Below are 18,691 nucleotides of genomic sequence, written 5' to 3' on the forward strand. Positions count from 1 at the left end.
GTCTGCCAGCTGTAAGAGGATTCATTGTTTATGAAGGGTCTGTAAAATCATCAAGTTAATACAACAGTACTTTGGAAATCATTAACCTCCTTAAAGTCCACTGCAGTCAACTTCAGGCATTCAAATCGGTTTCATTCTCGTCATAAAGTGGATTTACAAAGTGCACACCTGTCTGAGTCATGGAGATTGAATGATTTGTTTCAGCCGCATACACGCCAGGAATATCAGGCAGCATGTTGGGCCTGTCAAAAATGGGATTGTCGAAGCCGTGGTCTATAGGCCCGCTACCGTCTCCAACATCGCCGCGCCTCTTCAAGCTCCTCAGAGACGGCAGCGACGGCAGTGATGATGGCATTTGAACAACCCCTTTACGAACCAGGACCACCACAATGATGATTGTAATCATAATCAAAACTCCAAACACAACTCCAACCACCATCCCAGCACTTCCTCCAGTCTGATCACTGCTGCTCCCAGAGGAGGCTTGAAATTCAGCCTCAGTGATTCCCAGGTTTGAGCCGTGAGAACGGGCATCTTTCAGTATGTCCCGGGCCAGATCCTCAGACAGCAATCCCTTCTCTCCATCCGCAACAACCACCTGGATCTCAGGCGAGGCACCAAAAGGGATGACCCCCATCAACCGCTGTGACTTGAAGACTTTAGACATGCCCAGCTGAATGGATTTGTATTTTGGCAAGATAAGAAATAGGTGATGGATTCGTTCCCTGTAAGTTTGCAGGTTGAAACCAGCGGCATAGTGAATGGTGACGATGGCGCCACAAACATCACAGCAGTGTCCTGCAGGGAGGAGAGGCTTCTTACAGCTCAGAGTGCCGCATGTTACAGTGTTACATATCCGCTGATGGTTTACAGAATTCCCACAGTCGCAGCCAGAAGGATCCCCACACTCTTGGTTTCCAACGGTGACGACAGAGGATCCTTGAAACTGCAGCTGGCCTGAGCGTGAGCCGAGATACTGGGAGAACTCAGATCTGCTGTCAAACTTCTTCCCCAGCACAGACACCGATTTGACAGGAATGCTAGACTGACTGGAGCCGGTGTCCACCCTGAAAGAGGAGCGGGCTTTAAAAACCACATCATCATACTGGCAAGGGACACTCTCCTCGTGGACTGAGAACAAGAACTTTCCACGTTGCAGGTCTTCCAGAGTTGCAGCTGCCTGCCACAGAGCTGGGTTGAACCACTGAAGAGACTCTGAATCCCTGAACTGGGTCGTGAAACCAGCTCCGCAGCCTGGATCTTTTCCGCTCACAACATAAAATCCAGCTCCTGAATTTAGGATGAGCTCTCCATCGACTGGCAGCCTCATCTCCTGCACAGCATGCGTGGTCTCCACGAACACAGACACTTTTCTCTGGGCTGGAAACTGAACTATGTCGTTGCCACACGGAACAGCCTCTTTGTCCCAGTTGGTCTTATTCTCATAGTTGGTGTCAGGAATCCACTGTTTTTGCAGGGCATCCACGGCCCCGACAAGACAGAAGAAGAGAAGGAGCATGTCCGGTGTTTTCAGCATCCTGAATATTTGTGATGGACTGAGAGAACATACGGTGACCTTTGTTTCCAACCTTGTGACTAACACATGAGTGCACACAGCTTACCAGTAAAGTTGATGAGCTCCGAACCACATCGACCAGGTGACCTGTAAACGATTTACAAATCTGCAACAACAGATTCTTTTTTTTTTTCCTCCTTTTCTTTTAGTTTGTCTATTATCAGAATATCAGGAACACTTATGAATACATTTCTATGCATTTTCTAGAGTCCAGTGGTCCTCATCAGGCATCAACACCAATTCTTCTTTTGCAGGGACAAGATTTTCTGAAGGGATAACTTCTGGACCGTCCTCTTAGCTCCTTTTGCCTCTCAGTTACTGGAGTCCACCTGGAAACTTTGCTGAACATCAGGAACGCTGTTAAACTAATGACAAAAATAAAAAAAAATATTATGTAAGTTTTGTACGAGACATGCAGAGACCTGTAAAGGAAGCAAATTAAATAATTTACCTCTTGATTAATATGAAATCCCATTCAGTTACAGATATAAAACTCTTAATCCCATATGTTCTGTCTCTATTGTCATTGAGTGAGCTGTTATGCTAGTAAAACCCACTCTGTCATTTCCAAATTGTGTTATGTTTAACTATACATTTCATGAATGCGTTGTTCTATACTGTTGCTTTCGTAACAGCTTCATGTAACTGCTTTTTTTGTGTGTTTGCAAGTTATATATTGGATTTCCAAATGTGTCGAGTCAACAGGGTTTCACTCATCAAACAACACAGTAATCCTGCTTTGTGGTACAGGTACCAGGATTATGCACGGAAAAAAAAAAAACAACACACAACCTCATTGAACCTGAATGTCCCCTGAGGCAGTGTCCAATCACGGGCCACAGTCGGCTGCTGTGGTGAAAAGTAAAGGCACGTTTACATGGACTATCAATAAAACGCGTAGACGAATTGACTTGGAAGTTACGATCGGAGCTGCTCTAAATAATTGTTAGGGGAGCGACACCATTAATCAGACGAAATTAACTACACCTGTTTATCTACCTTCCCTTTTGCGGTGCTCCAGCAACCTCACCTGCAGAGAGGGGAACGCTACACTTTCGGTGTATTTCCTTTAATGTCCCTATATGCATTTCATCTTTGCCATGATATAGACATGTCCAAGTGTCCTGACACCCGCTTTTGACTTATTATGTTGTGACGTACAGTCTCCAATTGGTCGGGAAGCCCATCATGAAAGCTGTAGCTCAAGAGATGTTACGGACCTGCAACCAACTCTTCTCTGGGTAAATGTGTGATGATGTGTTTTCACTCGGCAGCTTTAGAAAAACCACGTCTCAACTGCAGAGTGCAGTGTGTAGTGTTATGATCACTAGCCTATACTTTAAGATGCAGCTAGAGCCACTTGTTTGGTACGCCTACTTTAATATATCCGCCACAAATTCTCCATTTGACAGTCAGAGTTGTAAATTCAAACATTGAGGTTGTAGTTGTGTTGTAGCTTACTGGACTGCAATTTTAAGACAGGGATTTTTTTTAATTAATTTTTTGGTGGAAAAAAAATAATCATACTTATGCTTAAACATGTGTCTGGAGGGGATATCTTCTCTTGCAGTGTGTACGGTACACTAATGAGTTTTTCATGCTCATATCTTGGCCTATCTGCGGTCAAAAAAAAATCTTTTTTGCAGCCGCTAACTTGAACAGTATGTGATTACTGCTGTTTTTCTGAGACACTTCATGTGTTTTTTTTTGTAGAAAGTCGTCAAAGGATGTTGTGGAGGCACGGCCATCCAACATTGAGATGGCCGCACAGATGGACAACATCCAACATTTGCCCAGTCCCTCACAGACTTTCAATGTGGAGGCTGGAGAGCGCGTTCACCAGGTGGAGGCAGTGGTGGAGAGGGCCCACCATGGTGGTGGATGGCTCCTGTCTGGCATCATCTGCGTCAACATCCTGATCCTGGGCTGCGCTCTGGTCAGCGGCAGTGCCTTCAACAGCGTGGCCATCACTGCTGTGCACAGGCAAATCTTCCTCATCATTCTCCTCCTCCTCACGATGTTGTGGATGCTGTTTTACACAGCCGTCACCTCTCGGAAGGATCAAGCTGTCTTGTTCAAAGATAGCCACGCGGGGCCTGTGTGGCTCCGAGGTCAGCACCTTCTGATTGTCTGTTTTTAGAGGAGTATCGTTTCAAGGCTTAATTCCATTTTTTTGTTTATATTTCAGGCGGGCTTCTGCTGTTTGGGCTTCTCAGTCTCCTCATGGACATCTTCAAGATCGCCACCTATGTGGGCTACCTTCACTGTGACTCTGCTGTTAAGGTTGCCTTCCCTGTTGTGCAAGCTGTATTTCTGTTTGTCCAGGTTGGTGCATTTTAAAAACATTACATATGCATTGCAAGAATATACAGTCTTACTTGCACTGTGGATTGGTGGGTGGAAACTTAACAAAACCTGTCTGTTTGTAGACCTACTTCCTTTGGATTCATGCAAAGGATTGTGTGCAACTACACACAAATTTCACACGGTAAATTGTTTATTTTACTCACTAGAAAATGTAACTTTGCTAATCTTGCAGGACACTCATGTTTTGACTCTTCCAGGTGTGGGCTTACTCTTACGCTTTCAACTAACCTGGTGGTGTGGATGGCAGCTGTGACCGAGGAATCGGTTCACCAAACCGAGATTCCAGACCTAAATGTCAATGTCTCACACAAGATGTACAGAGGTATTTAGGCACAGTTTGTTTTCAATTTATTCATGTCTTCATTAAGAGGAAAAAGTAACTCCAAAACCTTTCCAATTCAGCCAGCTATGGTGACAGAAAGTGTAAATGCAGTCACTTGGCGTGCGACACCTTCAAAGACGCCTTCTACTACCTGTACCCCTTCAACATAGAATACAGCCTCTTTGCTTCGGCCGTGGCCTACGTCATGTGGAAAAATGTTGGTCGCCTTGTGGAGGATCACAGCCACCACAGCATAAAGTTCCGTCCAAAGGATGTGTGTTCGGGACCTGTAATGGGAATACTGCTGGTGGTGGCAGGACTTGTCACATTCATAGTGTACAAGGTGGAACTACTGACAGAGGACGAGAAGAACAGAAACAAGGCCCTGCTGATTCATTTCATCATGAATATAGTGATAGTGAGCCTGATGTGCCTCTCCACTGTGATCGGCTGCGTCGTCTACAGGCTGGACCACAGGGAGCACGTATCGGAGAAAAACCCCACTCGCAGCCTGGATGTGAGGCTTCTGTTGGGAGCCTCGATGGGGCAGTTCATCATCAGCTACTTCGCCATCGTGGCTGCGGTGGCGACAGGAGCCGGAGGGTACTTGAACGCCCTCAACCTGTCCTGGGCGGTGCTGACGGTGCTCCAGCTCGGTCTGCAGAACTACTTCATCATCGAAGGCCTCCACAGGGAGCCTTACCACGTGATGCAGGAAGCCGCTCTGCACACAAATTCTCACGCCTTCCGGGAACATCCAGAGATTAACGTTCTGGAGAGTCATGTGTCCAAATACTTCATGACCTCAAGTCGTGATAAGCCAAGTTGGAAGAGAAGGGTATTGAAGGAAGTCTGTGCCTTTCTGCTGTTTGCTAACATCATTGTAAGTTCTATTTATGCTTAATTTCTTTAATCACTGTAATTGCAACGAACTATTTAAGACTAACTCAGATCTATTTGTTTTCCTCTTGAAATGTGTCCTGCTTATTCACTCACTCTGTATTGACAGCTGTGGATCATGCCCGCCTTCGGTGCTCGTCCCCAGTTTGATCATCCCATCGAGATAAAATTCTACAAATTCACAATGTGGGCGGCCATCGTGAATATTGGACTTCCTTTTGGAATCTTCTACCGCATGCACTCTGTCGCCAGTCTCTTTGAGGTGTACTTGATCTCTTAGATGAATCTTTGAACACGGTTAAGAGTAATTGTATCATATATCTTATTTATTAAATGTTTGAATTTAACTTGTTATATTAATAAATGTTAACTTAAAAGAATGTGTTACTTGTCATTAGTTGGCTAACATTTAAATTCCCATTTTTGAATCAAATTTACTAAGAGGGCCGTCTTTTATTGTGCTCTGCACATAACAAGCTATTACATTTACATGTGTGGTTATTTATAACCATGAAATTTAATTTGTTATCAAACTACTTGGGTCAGTTAAGTAACTATTTTTAAACCAGGAATTAGATTTTATTTATATATCTACAGTATATCTATCTCAAGTGAATATTCCTTAAATTGATTGATTGAAGCCCTGATAGGTATTTAAAAAGAAAATCATATATCTTGTCTCGTAGAACATTTTGATAGTATACTTTGCTCTCATGACATTTTTATTAGATTGGTCTTGAAAATCCCTTTGGATATCCCATATTGGTGGTAAACCAATATGTTAAAAATTAGTATTTGTTTAATGGAAAAATTATTTTGCATTGAATGCAAAAAAAAGAATCAAAAGCAGTATCTCTAAAATGTAACTTATTGCTCGCTGGAGAGGGACATGGTGACATCTAGTGATCATGGTGTGAAGGGGCAGCTTTGACTTTATGCGGCATGTTGTGGCCAAACTACATACAACCGATGGACAAAGTAAAATACCTTCTAATAAGCTCTGTACTTGATATGGATAATTAAGTGTTGATGTATCTTTGGTGCACAAAGAGTAAATGGTGACTCCTTTGTGAATTTATACATATAAACAATATGTATTACTGAAATAAAATCCCCCATTAAAGCATATTGTTCAGTAATGTGACCAACACAGAATTCACTGATGCATATCAATATATATATATATATATATATTCAGGATAATTTACGTAAAATACAATTTCCAACATCAAGCATTGTAAGCATAGCCAGCCAGGTCCAAACTTAAACCTGGCCATATACATAAAAACATACAATCTGTATAGTTGTCTCCAAAATCCTGTCGAGTTACATTGTCACATAAACCACAACCATATTCACAACTCAAAGAGTGCACTTTAAAGCATGGCAAGTACAACAAATAACGTGAAACACCAATATTGTGCCATCCAGGATATGTTACAAGCCTCTGTGGGAAAGCACCATATCTTCTATAACCAGTCTGACTGCAAAGTTGAACAATGTTTCCTCTTTCACTTCACTTTCACTCTATTCCGCCAAGAAAAGAGCTCCGGCCTTCAGGAAACGCTCCAGACATTCTATGGTCTTGAGGTCTTAAGAAATGTACAAACACCGTTATTTATGGACAATAATGATAATTCAATCACCCCCCCCCCACATCTTAATCTGGATGTGTCTCTACCAGAGTCGTCTGAATGACTCTCCTACCCAGGTTGGTGGTGTACGCACTGATGATGATAATTAGGGAGGCAAGTTAAACACAGTGAGGTTTACTGGGAAACCAGCAGATACTGAAGGGAGCAGAAACCCTGTTGAATAGTCCCATTTTTACGTCTTCTGTCTACATCTTCTGAATCTCAAAAAGGCGAACATCGGTGTCATACCAGATAGGAGGGTCCACATTGCTAGAACAACAAGAAAAGACGTTAGCGTTTAGTCAACATGGATAGACGACTATTTGCACAACGCTCTGCTCTTATGGCTGACTCACCGCAGATAGACGACGCCCCACATGTAGGTACGAAACCACATGGCAGTTCCTGCGTTGGCCTGATACTTTCTGATGAGGATGGGGTGAGGAACTGGCAGCAGGCCCACTAATGTGCCATGCTGGAGAAACTTAAGGATCTCTGATTCATCTGTTAGACCCCTGCAGTGAAACATTTGAGCACACTTTAAAAAAAAAAAAGGGTGATATTTCAGAAAGGAATACAAGCGTTTAATAGTTAAGTAACGTACTTGTCAATGCAGATCTTTTCCACCTGGGGAACTAGAACTTGTAAAAGTCGCATGATAGTCTGTAGGGGTAGTTTACACTTCCAGGAGAGGACCTAGGACGAAAATAAAAAGGTGAATCCAGATCATTTACACGTTCTGACAAATACCCGTAATTGGAGAGGGTGAGGGCGAAAGAAGTCACCGACCCATTCTGGTGTGGGAGCCCAAAACGATGTTGAAGATGCGCTTGACAAAGGTCTTGTCTCCATTTCTGCTTCAGTGTAGAAAACATCCTGATGATTTGAAGAAATACAATTACTGACATGCATAATATGCTTTGAAACAAACGCACGCACACAGACGCACACTTACTTCATTGTCTCGGCCTGAGTTTGACTCTGTGTCACTGGTCCCAACGGCTGCGTTTTGGTCTGAGTGGGCTTTTTGTGAGGGGTCTGTCTTTGGAACTGACACCATGGTGCCATCCTCTGACACCTGGGACTTCTCCGTCAGTTTATCAATGCCTGCAGGAAACCATGAATGACAGAAAACCTATAACTACTTGAAGGATAAGTCTGGTGATTGTCTATACTTTTCTTCTTCTAACAAATCCTATGAAAAGCCCAAAACAAAGAATGAAATGTAGCGTTGTGTCCAAAACCTGATATACTGTAACTTATTTCTCTGTGTCATAGGGAAAAAAAACAGTGAGCCACATCGCTGCATTGGGTTTAATGTCTCTTCTTTACCATGAACATGGGAAATGTGATTTATTTTAAGTCAATTCTAATCTTTATTGCTGCAGTAAATAGCTGCTAGTGCAACCAATCCACAGCGGAAAATAGTCCCAAACAACTACTCAGTTTATTTCTGTTTAGTTTAGTTTTTATTACAAATGTACCTATATTTGTCAGTCCTCTTAGTTTGACAATCATATATCGCTTCAGATGCTTAATGTACTAAGCTGTACAGGACAGAAATCCACCCCACATTCAAGGGATGGTTGTCAATTTCATAAAATATGAAAAGTGTAGTAAGTTGACCAATGAGCCAGTGTTAACATACAATCACAAACATCCAAATAGCATACAGAGTCAGCACCTGGTATAGCGACCAGGCTGGTCTTCAGTGTGCCAGGCTCTGCCGGCACAGCAGGGTGAGAGCCCTCCATGGATACAGTCTCCTGCGAGCTAGTGCGGGAAATGACATCCGGAGACTTCCTCCTCCTCTGCAAAGCCTTCTGGATGGCAGCAGGATCAGAGGGCAGGTTGGCCAACTGGTGGAACACGTTACGTTTGCGTATGATTGCGTAGACCAGGTTGCAGTTTCCTGGAGGTGAGAGAGACAGAGGGACAGATTTACTAAATGAGCAAATGTGTAACAAAGTCCCTTCTAATATCTTGATCCTGACAGCAACTCTAAACAAAAAAAAAAGCCCAGAATTCTGTTTTGTGTCAGCTTACTCTTACCGTCAAATTGATATTGGATAATATTGTTGAAAGCCTCGAGAAGGAAGAACACAAGGTGATGGTTCTGGGCTACGGAGAACAGGAACCAGCCAGTGGAGAAGGCCTCCAGCAGGTGGAGCAGTTTATTGGCTGCCACCATGGACAGGCTCTTCAAATAGGGAGACACTGCAGAAGGAGAAAATGTTAAGAAGACTGTGTCACTAAATAAAAAATAAAAAAACACAACAGACATTATAATTTGATTAAGTGGTATCTGTTTTTTACAAGATGTTAAAATGGTTAAATAGTTTCTGTTGCAGTTATCTGTGCATTGCCGGACAGATGGCGCCAAAGCAATTTTACCATTTACAATGATTGTGAGTAGGCAGTCAAACAGAGGCTGGAGACGCTGGTGGCCTGTGGTGATAATCTTGTGAAACACCTACAAAACAAACACAGTGACAGCTGTGAGTATTAACTGTATCTTAATTTGGCAGCAAGAAAGAACATTTCAGATGACGTAATGCAGTAGACACTCACCACTATAAGCAGGTCAGCATGAGTCCCCGTGAACACTGGGATGTCCATCGGCACATGGACAGAGTAGGGCTTATTCAAGCGCACGCCAAAGTTTCTCTCTCCGCTCAGCAGCAGCAAAATGAACACACCGATGTGCATGAGTCCAACACGGGCTGCAGCCATAAAACACATCAGAAGTTAATACACGTATGCGTAGTAGAGGCTTGTTGGGTGCAAGGAAGCAGATATGACAGTGGGATGAGACTCACACTGGTCAGCCCTGGCATCATTCAGATAGAAGAGTATGGGAACCAGAATATCCAGCACATCGCTGCTCTTCAGGACAAAGAACAGGAACTTCTGTCGTGGGGTCACAGAAGGGATTTTGTTGAATAAAAATCACAGAGTTTTAATCAAAGAAACTCTTTATTGTAGTTCTTTGTTCCAACCTTGTTGAAGTCACAGAGCTTCCAGAAAAGCACCAACAGCTCTTGGTGGAACTGGATCTTCTTGGTCGAGTTAGGCAGGTACGTCTGAGTCAAAGGGTTGGTCAGCAGACGAGCTAGGCCCTTCAGCACAAAGTCAAAGTCCTGCAAATGGAGAGACAGAAAGTGTGCTCTGGACATATGTACTAGGGAAATCTTTAAGTATTTTATAAAAACAATGATAGTCAGCATACCTCTTCTCTGTGGATCCTTGACAAATAATTCACAAACAGGTTTTCCGGGCCTGTAGACTGCACAAAGATAAGGAGATTAATTACACACATGCCATACAATCATCGGATTGGTTTCTTTGAGGAGGTGTTATACCTCTTGTTCCTCCATGCTGGATGGGGAGGGGGGCCGGTGGGGAACCCCTCCGTCATGCTCCAGCGTCACAATGAGGATCTGTACTGCCTGCTCCACCAGCTGCTCCCGGTAGTCGGAGAACAGAAGGTGGTTGTATGGGATGCCGTAGCCCACTGGATCATAGGCACACACCACATTCAGCAGAGAGGTGAACAGAGGCAGAGCATGTCTAGGGAAAAAAGACGTGAAGATGAGAATCGGGTGCAAGAACACCCCACGCAAAGTGTTTTGAATGAAAGTATACTGCAACATGTAATTGAAGTCTCTTATTTTAGTCAATACACATCGAACGAATCGCTACATCAGCCCCTTACCTATTTTCTGTGGAGCAGAAGAAAGTCACCCAAGGGTTGAGGACATTGTTGTCCGATGAAGAAGGCAGGTACATGGCCTCAGAGAAGCAGGTTAGTAACAGCCTCAGCAACTCTGTCCTGAAGAGGATCAGTGGGGAAAAAAAAAGCAGAGAGGTGGACAGAAGAAAGTTACCCACGTTAAGAATGAGAGAATAAAGGTTTGTGCTATATGCTGCCAAGTACAGCTGCACACAGCCGGCTGACTCACCTATTTAGATCATGGATGTAGTTGAGAGGGGGGGACTGTGCAAAGCCCACCCCTGCCTCCCAGATGTATTCACAGCTGTCGATAGACTGCATGTTCTCTACCGAGTCCTGGATGTGGTCGCAAAAAAAACATTAATAAATAATTTTAACCAAAGCGCAGAATTAACATGTCTCAGAATATTTGTTTGATTACATCGCAAATCGTTGTCTCAAGTCCTCGAAACCTAAAAGACACGTTCGGCTGTTTAATGCCGCATTCTAAAATGACACAACAGCGTTTTCTGATCTGTCCAGTTGAGGAATAGTTTATTTTTGGCAACTAAGCTACTTGGTGAAGTAAAACATCATGGCCGCAGCACATAACATATCGTTAAGGGAGCTAAAACACCCAGGTTATGGATGAACAGTCTTACTTTTCTCCTTACCTACGCACCTCTTCCTGCTGACATTTTGCTTTCCTTCGTCTTTCTCCTCACCCCTATAGGAACTTTATCTGAGCATATTTTCCATAATGAGTATAGTATACAACGATTCACCAAGGAAGTTTAAACCCCTAAAGAGCATTCATTGTACACAAAGTTGCAGCGTGACGTGCGGCATTTCTTTCTTTCTCGTGAGGGACGAGGAATTCTTCCTGGTGAGACTGACGATGTTTCATCAATCATGAACTCAACGTTGTCTCTTCAGAGAAACTGGAATGACCAGTTAGACCAGGAAGAAGGAAACAGGGTTCAAAAAATATCTCTAACAATCAAAATAGATCATGTTAACCATTTTCCTCGTAAATGCTTCAGCAATTATGAATTTTGCCTGACGGTGATGAGACACCGGGTACTCACGGGGCCTCTCCTGTGGCTGTGGACAGTGAAGTCGGGGCAGAAGAGGAGGTCAGCGATAGCCAGGAGCAGCGACTCGGCCAGGGGTCGAGCTCCTTCATCGTCATCCAGCTCATCTGTCTGGAAACGATGGACATATATGTATATGAGACTAGATCCAGATGATACAAAATACTCTCTAGTATTCACTGAAATAAGTAATGTAATAGGTAACATGGGAAAAGTGTTCCTGGCTAGAAAGAAATGGTGCAGTACAGCTGATATTTCCTGCTCTACGGGGAAAAAGTCAAATACACCTTTCTTAAAGCTGCAATGAGGAAACCAATTCAGCTGATCAACAGATTACCCCTCAATGCTTTCACTGTCGGATACAAAGTGTTAAGAGTGATTCAAAGACCTGTCTTGATGCGTTTTGCAAGCAGGTTTTCCTTTCCAGTGCCCACTCACCCCAGCCCGCCCAGCACCGGGCACCGTCGACCAGAAGAATCCTCTCCAGTCCTGGTCCTCAAATATGTAAGGAAGGATGCGGCTCAGGATGCAGGTGCAGTTCAGGATCACCTGCTTCTCCCTCTCTGTGGGGCAACCAGACTCCGCCCCCTGCACCAGCTTCTCCACGGCCTGAGGACACAAGAAATACGATCGTCAGGTGAGTGAGAACGAGTATGTGTGGTATGGAAACATCTGCTGACCAAAACACACAGAAGAAGATTTATGTAGTTTTCAATTTTAATAGTGCAATTTGCTACAGCAGTGGTGCGTATTTTAGAACTGTCGGTTCTCAGATAATGATTGCCCAATGAACATGGCACTGTACCATGACAAACAACTTAGTTTCTTAGACTTGTTAAATTACAAATTATGTAAATAATGAGTAAATACAAATGACTTCATGAGGCTGAGGCTCATAAATTATTCATTAAAGTTTTGATGTACTAAACTACTACACTAAACTTTATATACTTTCCACTGGGAAGTACAATTGATACATGAAATGGGGACATATGTTGTTGTTGTTTTGGGCCAAAGGCCCAAAAGCCCAATTAACTTCAAAAAATGATTAATTATCTAAATTTAATCAACACCATGTTACAGCCTTTTAAAAATAGGTAACAAACCACTTTAAATTAGCTCAGCTTCAAGAGCTCTCGTCTCCTCCTCTTTATTTAATTAGGCTGTAACAGCTCACTGTTTTGTTTCTGATAGGAAGCTTCAAACGGAAGCTGGTATGAGACGAGAAGCGAAGGGAAAGGAAAGGAAAGGAAGGGGAGTTGACTCACTTATTCCCACATCTGAGAGCATGAGCCTTGCTGACAGACTCCCGTGTTGGGCTCTAACAAACAACATTATTCCATGATGTAGCCTCACAGAAGGGAGTGTCCCCTGCAATCCCTTCTCGTAAACAAGTTTGTATAACACAGATGCATTAGCAGTTCATACTGTGTGTACCTTATAGCAGAGAGTTGCTAAATTGGAGGGGGACTCCTCTCGAACAGCTCTTATCTCTGCAGCTGGCACCAGTGCAAAAACATCCTGGACCGTGGTGGTGGTGTCTGCCCAGAACTGGTCCCAGAAGGCATCGTCTGTGGCTTCCACTGGCTGTAGAAAATGTGTTTACATACGTTTCCCATATATATATGAGCCAAATGGAGCATGTCCATGGGATTTGAAATACAATGGCTGGATTGATTTAGCAGTGCATTAAAATACAACTTTCCCTTTTGATCATAATGCATGTGATTGTTTGGTCTTCATTGTAGAGCGCATCCTAGGCCTGCCTAATGGCAATGTAAACACAACCTGTATTCTAGCAGCAGTTAGGAAACATTATCTGGCACACTGGTGCACACAGTCCACCTGCCGCATCTGCAGACGTCATCAGTTTTGATTTTGCTACGCCATCGTTTGTTTTATAATCTGAACTAGCCTGAATAAAGCTTTATGGCGATCTGCTTCGCAGAATCGGCCATCATTTAACCTAATCTATGAAAAATACGACATATTTGGAGTAGGCTACAGTGCATGCAGTCCTTCTATACCGACCTTATAAACATGTCGACTATGCAAAATAAATGTATGTCAGTTATAAAGCGCGCATGCAACATCAAACATCAGCCTGTTTGTTTTTGCCATCACATCATACGCGTTATCTCATCTCCTCGGTGATGCTCTCTGGCGCCGCTCATCGACACATTTCTGTTTTTATATAATCCTTTATTCCGCTGTATGGATGCGAATATACCTGTGTTTTGGTTGTCAGCTGAATCACTGCTTTCCTGAAGTTCAGTTTTGAGTCGGTGCTGCCCATTGCGATTATTTCCCTTTATACTAACAGGACCGCTGCTGCTGAGGATCCCTGTTAATTTCACCTCCGTCCTTCGCTTGAGTCATTGGCGGAGGCGTTTTTTTACTCTATTGGCTGGCTGGACCTGCACTCCTAGGATACAGGGTGTAACTTCCGGATTGTGAAGATGGAAACCATTCAGCCAGACAGGATGTTTTGTTTCCAGCATTTACCGATACAAACCAGTAATTTGTCTAATGTCTTTAGGCTGTAAATCGATGCATTCTTTGGTATAGAAAAGCAACTGATTTGATAGGGAGATGGCGTGCTGCTTCTATATTTCATTGTATTGAAAGTACAGTTGGTATTTTCAAATCGTAAAGCAACGTGTTTAAAAACGACATATTTAGGGAAAACGAACACCGTGGCCAATATTTGTTAATTGTGGTGCCTGATTATGACCAATTATATCTTTATTGCATAAAGAAATGAATGAAGTCATGGTGCTTTGTACTGCACATAGGCTGCAAGTGCGGCTTTGTCATTATATGCGGCCTTTAAGTGCTGTTTGTAAGTCCCTACTTTCCTTCAGACATTATCGTTATTGAATTGCATCCTTCACATCATACGAGTAACCTAGAATATAGTACTAGTGCCCATCACTTCAATTTGACTATCCTGCTGGCTACTCTTCTGTGACATCTCCGATGCCACAGTAAACTCTGTTCTAATTATCTAACGAGCATTAAATAACAATATTTTCCGACAGCACGTAAACGCATCATTGCGCAGGCGCAGTGTCATGTAAACACAACTGCCGCTGTCGGTTGTGGTTTTAGCTGTGGCTGTTCTAGCTAGCCGGGTTGAACTAAAAGAGGTGCATTTTTACTCGGGCACTGAGATTGTTAGGCTGATATCAAAGGAACTAGGCCTTTTATCTGTATATTGTTCTGTGGTCAGCTAATTAGGAGCATCAGCTAAGAAGGTTAGCTAGCGGGGACGTTAGCTTGGAGCGGTGACTGGCTTTTTAAATAACCTAGCGTTAGCTATCTTAACGCTAGCTCGGTAATATCGGATCAAACTGATGTGAATTAACAACCAGTTACCTTAGGTGTCTGTGTAATTAATTATATTATACTATAATTTTAGTGTTGCCAAAATGGCTTATAGTATCACATCGATATTTAACACAATTAGCTAGCTAAGCAAGCCTAGTTTGCTAACGCTAACTCTGTTGATAGGCCATCAACTGACAGGAAACAAGCTAACGAGTCGATAACGTCAACCGGTCTGGTCCTGCAGTCTGGTCAGAACAACCACGAAGAAAAGATTGATTTAGTGTCGTCATATGTTGACTGAAAACAGGTGAGCGAGGCCTACAACACATTATGTAACGAAACAGATGTTGGTGTAACGTTACAGTGGCCTGTATTAACCACTTGGAGTCATTAAAACATGTTGATTGCCGGGGTGTGTAACAAATTATCGAGGTTCACACATCGGATACAATGATCTATGTGAGATGACAAATACTGTGTGTGTTTTAATTGCCTGTGTGTGCTTTACACCCCAAACAGGAAACGGCTGCGCAGCGGTGGTGATGAGGAGAATGGCCACCTCGTGCCTCAAGCCAAAAGGCAAAGCAGAGCTCATCCTCTCTCTCCTGAAACAGGCCGGGATGCCTGGGACTCTGAGGTACAAACGTTTGTTTGGGAAATAATATGGCAATACTGAGCAGTAAGAAGCAGGGCAAACAGGCAAAAACAGCCGCTTTTGGTAGATGTCGATACCTCTAGTTTTGTCAAAACCTTCCCCAAAAAAGAACACGAAATGTCGCCTTGTGCTCACAAAAAAAAATGGGTGTTCTAGAGAATTATTGCTTAAGACTGCAACTAGATGTCTAGTGTCAAATGGGGAGAAATATGATTTAAAATAGTGTCCAAATTTGATTTGAAGCAGACTGAGACCTCTTTTCCAAGCCGTCTTTCTCAGTGTTACAGCTTCCATACCAGAAACAAACTGAACAAGATTGGCAAAATGCACCAGATGTTGTCTGAACTGCACCAAACTGGTGCCAAAAAGCACCCTTACTCACGTATCTTATTTAAAGGCGTCACGAGGCCCTTTTGATGTCTACCTCATGCATTTCCATTGTAAGGCTTCTCATTTATCATGACAAAACAACCCTGGGTGTTGAGGAGCACACTGCTGATGTTTGCATATGCATTTTCAGTCATCCAACAGCGAGACCAGCAGCAGTCCGGAGCATGCGGCTGGCAGCTGCGGCAGTCAGTGTGTCGTCGGCCCCTGCAGTCCCCTCGGCTACGGTGACTCCTCAGAACTGGCCGGCCCCACAACCCTGGTGTCCTACCTGCAGATCAACCGCATCCTGAAGCACGCCCACTTCCAGAGCCTGCAGAGCCGATGTCAGCTCAGAGACACATGATGACCTAATGTCTCTCCTTGTCAGCCACCAGAGGACTGAGTCCCTGAGGCAGGCCAGAGCACCACATGCTGATTCACTTCACTCGGCTCTTCCCACCCATCTCCAGTTACTGTGATGTCTCGCAGCTTTACATATCTGTGGATGGAGACCAGCTCCTGGTCAGGTATCTGGAGGGGGTTCATCATTCAAATAAATCAAAAGTGATCATCATTCTTAGCAATAATAACTGTGTGATCAACTCAAACATTCTTTGTGATCCACTTGATTTCTGACCAGTCTGGTTAACATGCTGCTCCCGGAGCCTTATTGTGACTGATTGATGATGACGAATCCCTGTGTTTTGTCTTAAATGTTGTATGAAAACAGTGCTACTGGAGCTGCAGTAATTGCACCAAACACAATTTTAGGCCGGTCAGTGTGACTCGTTTAGTCTCCTAGTAGGGTACTTGGGTTGTATAATGCTGAATCTGACGTCTGTGTAAGTACATGGACCAGTCTCAGGGAGGATTTGCACTTGTCTTGGACTGCTCATTTGCTTTCATATTCAGGCAGGGACCCCTTAACAAGGACCTGTAGAAGCCATGGGTGTTATCGTGGCCAATGAGGTTATATTTGATGTCCTTATTTTGTTAGTTTATAGAGGTTTTTAGACAGAAGTTCAATTTAGTGGAGAGTCAGACCATGGAATAAATGATTTGGTTTTAGTGCAGTTTGCAATTTTTTTTAAAGGAAGTCTGCAAGATAGGACGTTTTGAACACTTGTGCCAATTTTCTGCATTTCCATGGTTAAAAAAAAAGAATGTGGGTCATTTATCCCATACTTTTAGCACAGTAATGTTTATTGTTCCTGATGCGGATTCAAATAGTATAGTAATTGATTATTAAAATATTGTGCATTCTTGGCAGTGGTATGCACAGGTGTTGCTTTCTGACAGTTTTATTTTCTCCTGATCTTAGAATATATTTATAATTCATGATCTCGACATAAGTCCTTTTTGTTTTCTTGTGATCACTTAAGTTTGTGATCTCAACATGAAATATCTCGTCTTCTCATGATCATGGAATAATATCACGATGAATATCCCATATGGGGAGAGCGGGTGCACCTGTGGTTGTCAGCAGTTATGTAACAACATAATGACCTTTGACACAAAGCAATTTCTTATGTGTGTGGACTGTAGATAATAACATCTGGTATATCTTTCTAATAATCAGAGTAAAAATGGATTAATGTCAAAATTGATCATGATAACACAGCTGACTATGTCGAGATCTTGAGAGAATAATTTGGAATATTTTGATATATTAGCTCAGATAATTTTTTTGTTTTCTTGTGAGCATGAAAAAAAATGTAGTGATCACAACATTACCAGCTTTGTTTTCTCATGACCACAAAGTAAAAACAAAACGATTGTTACACCCAGGAACAACCTTCCATACTCCTCGGACGTTCTTCATCTTTTTGGGTCGTATGGAGGGCTGTTTGATGTGGCATTTGAGCGTGTCGGAAAATGTAGTTCTTTCTGTCCGGGGTTGGGGTGGGGTGGGGGGCGGGATACAGTACAGCCTTTAGGAACAAAAAGACATTCCCAAGGCTTTGTTTGCAATATTACTGGAGCCACTAAAAAGCTGTTTTAACTGCAGACAAGCCTTTCTGCCTGTGCGTTACCACCTGATGGTGGCTGTATGCGTGTCCCTGTGCACTGAACATCCAGGTACACGAGCACTGACCATGAGGCTGTGCGTCTCTCCTTTTTTCTTGAACCAGGATTGGTTTCATTGCTGAAGCCTCATCCCAGGAGTAAACTCAGCGGTTTTTATTTTATTTTCCGCAGACTTGTGTGTCAGAAATTTAAGCATTTTGAAGATGTGGTTTATTTTATTTTTTTCAATGATATATTTTTTTGTATTTAGTATTGTAAATTACATTAGCCTTGCCATTGACTTTTTTTTTTTTTTTCTTGTAAATACCCCTTCATTTGAAAAAATAAAAATTAATGTTTTTGAACAGAGACATTATTTACTCTTTCTTCTCCGTTAATCTGCTTTTGGCCCTTTTTAAAACCATCCTATAAGAAATCTAACATGGTGATGCTGCTACGATCTGGGTCTATTGATGCTGTTCCTCTGTGAGAATATTCCTATTAGCTTAGCATGCTATGTGCTGTATGTGTACACATCCTCCCCTCTTCCTCCAAAAGGCCAGTAATGAATGCCTCCCCATGCATTGAGACCATCATTAATGAGATATGACCTGTGTCATAGCGAGAAGCAGTGAGAGGTTCTTTAATTAGCACTCTACATGTCCTTGTCTTGTCACAGACACAGTAACCGATTACATGCATTAATGCACCACACGGAACCACGG

The 18,691-nt window shown here is 42.9% G+C and overlaps 4 protein-coding genes across 5 annotated transcripts; 2 read left to right on the forward strand and 2 right to left on the reverse strand.

Annotated features, from left to right (window-relative positions):
- Positions 1-96: 96 nt before the first annotated feature.
- amn (amnion associated transmembrane protein) lies at positions 97-2,043 on the reverse strand. Its single transcript, XM_079176966.1, has one exon. It carries the CDS (start codon positions 1,535-1,537, stop codon positions 113-115), a length of 1,425 nt encoding a protein of 474 aa, XP_079033092.1. The 5' UTR covers positions 1,538-2,043; the 3' UTR covers positions 97-112.
- A 721-nt stretch (positions 2,044-2,764) lies between these two features.
- LOC306709231 (proton channel OTOP2-like) lies at positions 2,765-5,445 on the forward strand (the record flags this gene model as incomplete). Its single annotated transcript, XM_079177298.1, has 7 exons — positions 2,765-2,817; positions 3,290-3,687; positions 3,765-3,901; positions 4,006-4,064; positions 4,141-4,265; positions 4,346-5,148; positions 5,275-5,445. 7 exons carry the CDS (start codon positions 2,765-2,767, stop codon positions 5,443-5,445), a joined length of 1,746 nt encoding a protein of 581 aa, XP_079033424.1.
- Positions 5,446-6,620: 1,175 nt separating this feature from the next.
- Positions 6,621-13,901, reverse strand: hid1a (HID1 domain containing a; the record flags this gene model as incomplete). Of its 2 annotated transcripts, none has more annotated exons than XM_079177076.1 (19): positions 6,621-7,069; positions 7,156-7,314; positions 7,404-7,495; positions 7,589-7,675; positions 7,755-7,906; positions 8,484-8,711; positions 8,852-9,016; positions 9,194-9,272; positions 9,371-9,522; positions 9,619-9,709; positions 9,799-9,939; positions 10,029-10,085; positions 10,162-10,369; positions 10,515-10,631; positions 10,762-10,868; positions 11,600-11,716; positions 12,044-12,214; positions 13,043-13,192; positions 13,836-13,901. In XM_079177076.1, 19 exons carry the CDS (start codon positions 13,899-13,901, stop codon positions 7,006-7,008), a joined length of 2,403 nt encoding a protein of 800 aa, XP_079033202.1. In that variant the 3' UTR covers positions 6,621-7,005. The 2 variants fall into 2 exon arrangements, with proteins under 2 accessions (XP_079033202.1, XP_079033201.1); XM_079177075.1 differs by having other exon boundaries at positions 11,576-11,716.
- An 805-nt stretch (positions 13,902-14,706) lies between these two features.
- Positions 14,707-18,331, forward strand: LOC306709096 (protein VCF1). Its single transcript, XM_079177126.1, has 4 exons — positions 14,707-14,754; positions 15,119-15,242; positions 15,455-15,572; positions 16,111-18,331. The coding sequence occupies exons 2-4, from the start codon at positions 15,226-15,228 to the stop codon at positions 16,321-16,323; spliced, it is 348 nt and encodes a 115-aa protein (XP_079033252.1). The 5' UTR covers positions 14,707-14,754; positions 15,119-15,225; the 3' UTR covers positions 16,324-18,331.
- The last annotated feature ends 360 nt before the right edge of the window (positions 18,332-18,691 follow it).

This window comes from Pholis gunnellus, assembly GCF_910591455.1.
Source record: "Pholis gunnellus genome assembly, chromosome: 17".
NCBI lineage: Eukaryota > Metazoa > Chordata > Actinopteri > Perciformes > Pholidae > Pholis > Pholis gunnellus.